The sequence below is a fragment of the Solanum tuberosum genome, unplaced genomic scaffold (genome assembly GCF_000226075.1).
Source record: "Solanum tuberosum cultivar DM 1-3 516 R44 unplaced genomic scaffold, SolTub_3.0 scf00099, whole genome shotgun sequence".
Taxonomy (NCBI): Eukaryota; Viridiplantae; Streptophyta; class Magnoliopsida; order Solanales; family Solanaceae; genus Solanum; species Solanum tuberosum.
The window spans coordinates 257,454-263,278 of NW_006239023.1; the positions used below are offsets into that span (position 1 = coordinate 257,454).

General features: G+C 37.2%; 1 protein-coding gene across 2 annotated transcripts; it reads left to right on the forward strand.

Annotated features, from left to right (window-relative positions):
• Positions 1–6: 6 nt before the first annotated feature.
• On the forward strand, positions 7–5,327 carry LOC102605748 (protein YLS7). Of its 2 annotated transcripts, none has more exons than XM_006347997.2 (4): positions 7–142; positions 325–1,157; positions 1,877–2,151; positions 4,242–5,327. In XM_006347997.2, exons 2-4 carry the CDS (start codon positions 572–574, stop codon positions 5,049–5,051), a joined length of 1,671 nt encoding a protein of 556 aa, XP_006348059.1. In that variant the 5' UTR covers positions 7–142; positions 325–571; the 3' UTR covers positions 5,052–5,327. The 2 variants fall into 2 exon arrangements, with proteins under 2 accessions (XP_006348059.1, XP_006348060.1); XM_006347998.2 differs by having other exon boundaries at positions 335–1,157.
• The last annotated feature ends 498 nt before the right edge of the window (positions 5,328–5,825 follow it).

A 5,825-nucleotide genomic window follows, 5' to 3' on the forward strand; every position in this document is an offset into this window, starting at 1 on the left:
AAAAAAAAAAAAAACTTGACAGTAAGCAGAGCTCGCCGGCGATTTGTTTGTGAGTTCCCGGTGTATTTTGAAGATTCATTTGTGGGTGTGCTTTCATCAGCTTTGAATTTTATGAAATGGGTTGATTTTGGTTTCCCTGAAGGTTAGTTCTTTGGTTCTGAATGTGTTCATTTCTGATAAATCGGATAATATTAGGGAGTGTTTGATTTTTGTTTATCTAATTTGATCTTGCTTATCCATATATAAGTGTTATTTCTTGTTAGATAGGGTTCTTCAATTTGTTGATATTTTTTAATCTGTTCTGCTTATGCTTAGCATTTTCAGTTTTCTGCAGCTTATTTGTGGAGTTGGTGTTCAGGAAGTGATTTGTTTATCTGAAGGTCCAATTTTCTGGAAATTGGTAGTTATTCTGGCATTGAGAGCTTCAACATTTTCAAAATTGGATAAAGATTCAATTATTTTGTAGTTTCTTTTGGTTTGGGGATTGTGGTTCTGAAGCCATATCCTAGTGACATCAGTTGTTCTAGAAAACCCCATGTTGTTCTAGAAATTGCTAGACATTTGAGAAGCTATGTCTTCTTTTTCATCTAAAGATCCTTCCGCACTGTCCTATCCAAAGTCACTATTGTCTATCGTAACTACAGTAGGAGGTCTTGCTGTGTTTTTAATTCTTGCTTCCTCATTTCTGGTTTCTCAGCCTATTGGGGCTGCAGTCCATGAGTATTTTTATGGTGTTCATCAGTTGACAAGGCCTAATTTATTAGATGGGGATAGGGTAAAATTTGCTGATCCTCGACGTGATGATGTTGGTATTAATGGTACACCTAACTTTAATTTGACGGCGAAGGAAAACAATGAAAAAGGACTTGAGGATGAAAAGGACCAGATTTCCAAATCTCAAGACGAAAAGAAAGAGCCAGATTCTAAGGGGGAGCTAGTTGAAAATTCTACCCAAATACCTGTTTTGTCAGAATCCAATCATTCTGTGGTTCAACCACATCCTGAATCAAAGCAAGAAGACGAGAAGAGTAACAATGTTAGTTCGCATAAGGAAAGCAAGAATGAAGGGACTCTTCCATCTTCTGATACCCATTCAGAGGACGTAAAATCTTCATCTACTGGACCCAATAGCGTAAATCAGGCTAAGCTAGATCCAGGTTCAATTTTCATCCCTTGTTTTGTTTTATTTGTATCTTGCTAGACTCTGCGCAGTAGCACATCTTCGTTGTTTTACTAGATGATGAGCTCTTTTCTTTTTTCTTGTTTATCAAAGCAAGTAGTTATTTCCTTTGATTTTGAATTGCTTTTTAGTTCTTCTTGTTATTCATATTAATCGTTCATGAAATCGATATTGACGATTGAAAATAAAAAATTGTGCTTATGTATGCAAACAAACAAATGCAGGATAGCTTGAAGACAAACTAAGTTAATGGATGTTGATGTTTAATGGTGATCATCTCTCCCGGGATGTAATTTGCAGCATCTTAAGTGAGATGGATAATTTGCTGCACACTACATCAAAATGCTTGTCTTCAGTTTCCATCTTACTGAAATCTCATTCTAACTACCTGTTAAGCAAGTTTATTAGCTGAATTTCACCATACATAGTACAGATGGCAAGTTTTGTGCAAGCCACTTGTATTCATACTTCGTTAGAGATGGTCCACTTATATGCCGATAAAATATGGCCCTCCTATAGTTTTTGAGACAATATGAGTTGTTGAAAGACTCGAGATTTGCTTACTCTAGTTAATGAAATTGTTTCATAGTTGTATTTAGCTTCAACTTCTTTGCTTGCTGTAAGTTAACTTAGTTGCTAAACCAAATTCTTTGTGATGCTGTTCTGAAACTCTCAACATCCTTGATAATGTTGCAGAATGTGATCTATATCATGGAAAATGGATTTCTGATCAGTCTGGACCATTGTACAGAAATGACTCCTGTCCTGTCCTGACACAGATGCAGAACTGTCAAGGAAATGGAAGGCCTGATAAGGATTATGAGAACTGGCGATGGAAACCAGCTCAGTGTGAACTGCCACGATTTGATCCAAAGAAGTTTTTGGAACTAATGAGAGGAAAGACTTTAGCTTTCATTGGTGACTCAGTTGCTCGCAACCAGATGGAGTCAATGCTGTGTATCCTTTGGCAGGTACCTTTACGCTCCTCAAAATGTACAGTAGTTTGGCAGCGAAAGAAAAGGGTTTGCCTTCTGGGTCGAGCTCGTCGCACGGGGCTTGCCTAGTGTGGGTTACCTCTCTTGTGTGGTTTGTGAGCTATTGCATAGGAGCAGAGTGTGCGCACCCAAAGGGTAGCAGCTGCGGGTCTCCCTTGTCATAAAAAAAAGATGTACAGTAGTTTGGCAATTCTGGAGTGTGACTTGGATTAGCTATTTAGCAACCTTGAATCCTGATCTCTTTTCTACTTTCTGCAGCATTTCCTTTGACTTTGTCTTGTCTTTTAATTTTCAGTATCTTGAAATGTGAATGACACCTGAATAGGGACACAAAGGCACACACTTTGAAAATGAAAATTACATTAGTTGAAAAATGTAGAACAGGATCGATATTGTTATATAATATATGTGCCAAAGTTCTCAGCTCCTGAAACAAGGTCAGGTTCTAGTCTCATTTCCCTATTTTTACTCCAAAAAGTTTCCCCCTATAGGATGAGCGGTACAACTATAATGTACTGAGTTTTTGTATTATACTATTAAGAGAGTCAATTTGGGTATATACCTAATCAGTTCAGTGGGCGTAACCTGGACATTGAATAATCGTAAATTATTTCTCTTTTTTCAATTTGGGTTCTTCTACCTATCTTTTAGAACCTGTAAAGATTTATTTGGTTTATACTTAAGTGTAGCTTCATATATGTTAAAAGTTTGCAGCTCCTGTAATAAAGTTAGGTTGTAGTCATATTTCCCTATTTTTTACTTCAATAGTTTTTCCTATAGGATGAGCACTTGAGCAGTACAACTATAATGTACCGAGTTTTGTTTTATACTATTAGGAGAGTCATAACCTCGATTCTTCAACTCTGTCATTTAGTATGTATCAACAAAAGCATGTGAGCTTGCTTTTATTCCATGAACATCTGCATTGGTAGAAACTTGATCAGTTCAGCATTATAAGCTGGCATGAGTTACTGTAATTTCATTCTCCTTTTCAATTTGGGTTCTTCTACTTATTGTTTAGAACCTGCAAAGTTTTATATGGATCATAGATGAGTGTAGGTTGGATACAATTAAGTATTAACCTTCACCTTGGGATTGTGTAACTGGTATTAAAAAGTGGTGCCTACTTTTGGTTCATGACATTTAGTACGATGTTTGCAACAAGGACTAAATAGACTTTCCATTTTTACCTTTTGCCAAACATTTATGTGAATATAAGCACAAATAGGTATAGAAGGGTAGCAAATCCAATAATACGGCTATCAGTTATAGTTTCCGGCTTTCCGCCCTAATAGAGCCTGGAGAAAAAATAAACGTTGAAGTTAAAGAAAGGCTTAGTTGTTGGTGGCAAATAATGAATGGGATGGTCAAAGGAGGTCCTAGTGGGAAGTTGGATGAAGAGATTGACAAGGTGGACATGGAGAAGATAGGGCGACCTGCCCCTCAATAATTTAGGTCTCGCTAGGTCGGATATGTCAACCATGAACAATAGATGCTCTCTGCTATCTATTCACCATTCATTTGTGCTCGATAGATGCTTTCTGCTATCTGTTTACCCTTCATTTCTGGACCTAACTTTATTCTTGGTGAATCATTGATGTTGCTCATTTAAATTATATGATCCTCTTGGTTAAGTGGTAGCTTAATTGGCGTTTCAACCACTAAATACTGACCAGTAATGAGTTATAGTGCCCTGTGAACTGTGAAGTGTTCCAGAATTGTTTCATATCTGCCTTTTTCTTGTATCTTGTTTCTCCTTTTCTTCTTTAATAAGCTGATGACCGCAGTTCCTTTATCCTAACTCAGCTGTTAGTTATTTCACATTTGGAATCTGTGCCGTGAAGCCCTTGTAGATGTTTATTATCTATGAAAACCTTTTAAATGTTTATTATCCATAAATCCCTTCTAAATATTTACTATCCCTGAAGCCCTTGGAATTTTAAATTGAATTACTGATCTTCATACATGCTTTGTCCCTCTTCCAATGTACATTTATCAAAAGCCAGGTGTTGGTTCATTGTGCCTCATCATCTAATTTTTGTGTCTTGTTATTCCCTTTTTGGCAGTATGAGGTTCCGAAGAATCGTGGGAACAAAAGAATGCAGCGGTACTATTTCAGATCCACATCTACTATGATTGTTCGCATTTGGTCTTCATGGCTTGTCAACCAAACATCTGGACCTCTTGATTTCGCTCCAGCAGGTGTAGTTAAGCTCCACCTTGATGTTCCTGATGATGGGTTCATGCAATACATCCCCCAGTTTGATGTCGTTGTGCTCTCCTCCGGCCACTGGTTTGCAAAGCAATCTGTTTATGTTCTGAATAATGAGATTGTTGGAGGACAACTGTGGTGGCCAGACAAGTCTAGAAAGATGAAGGTCAATAATGTTGAAGCTTTTGGAATCTCTGTTGAAACCATCCTGACTGCCATGGCAACACATCCGAATTTCAGTGGTATTACCATTGTTCGTTCCTTTTCACCTGATCATTACGAGGGCGGAGCATGGAACACGGGAGGATCATGTACTGGAAAGGTGAAGCCTGCAGAGGATGGTGAGCTGGCTGAAAATGGCTTCACAAACATAATGCACGAAAAGCAATTCTCGGGTTACACTCATGCAATTAAGAAGAAAAACAACAAGTCCGCCTTACTATTTATGGATATCACAGGAGTCTTTGCATATCGCCATGATGGACATCCTGGTCCTTACAGAAGCCCCGATCCAAACAAAATCACAAAACGAGGTCCTGATGGTAAACCCCCTTCACAAGATTGCTTGCATTGGTGCATGCCAGGTCCTGTTGATACATGGAATGAGCTGGTATTTGATCTTGTAAGGAGAGAATTCGAGAGAAGACAGAGTAATGCTTCATGACTCGTGAGAAAGATCATTGCTGCTAAAACCATTTTTCGTGCTTCTACAGCACAGCTACCGTAAGAATATCTCTCTCTCTGGAAAGGAGTTCAGCTTGTAGTTACTTTAGATCTCTTATTGTAGCTGGTGTTGTAATCTATGTTTAGATATTCACATTCCACAGTAAGATAAAAGTACATGGAATTAATTTTCTCAGGTCTCAAGTATGTGCAGGATAATTATAACTACTTATATACATACGTTTCCTTTTGCAATAAAATTGCACCTCTCCTTCTATCTGATTTTCCCCTCACCCATAAAGGTTTCGGGTTTGAGCTTTGTAAACACAATCACTTTTTGTAGGGAGCATTTTATAGGCAAAATGGGATTTTCTTGTATCAATTTTATTAAGTCGTACTTCACTTTCTGATGAGAATTCAAATTAATAGTTAGTAAGTTCTTAGGGGTCGTTTGGTTACTGTATAAAAGACATCTTATTCATGTATAAAAAGTTGCATTAGATTTACTGTGTTTGGTAGAAGTTTTGTATTAGGTATAAAAGTCAGCATAACTTATACCACGTTTGGTTGGTAAGAATTTAAATGATGTATAAAAGTTATTCATGTATTAATTTATACGGTGTTTGGTTGCATTTTTGTAGTCCTACATAATTAATACCAACATAACTTATGAGGGAATCTATGTATAAAGTTATGCAGGGTAGAAGGTGGAATAAGTTATGTGGGTATTAGTTATACATGTATTAAAATGATAGATTACATATTTACCCTATTA

Excerpts from the sequence above, each read along its gene's own strand:
- LOC102605748 (XM_006347997.2), top strand. The coding sequence starts at position 572 with ATGTCTTCTTTTTCATCTAAAGATCCTTCCGCACTGTCCTATCCAAAG. Across the intron at positions 1,158-1,876 it reads TCAGGCTAAGCTAGATCCAG|AATGTGATCTATATCATGGA; the intron begins GTTCAATTTTCA and ends ATAATGTTGCAG. Across the intron at positions 2,152-4,241 it reads TGCTGTGTATCCTTTGGCAG|TATGAGGTTCCGAAGAATCG; the intron begins GTACCTTTACGC and ends CCTTTTTGGCAG.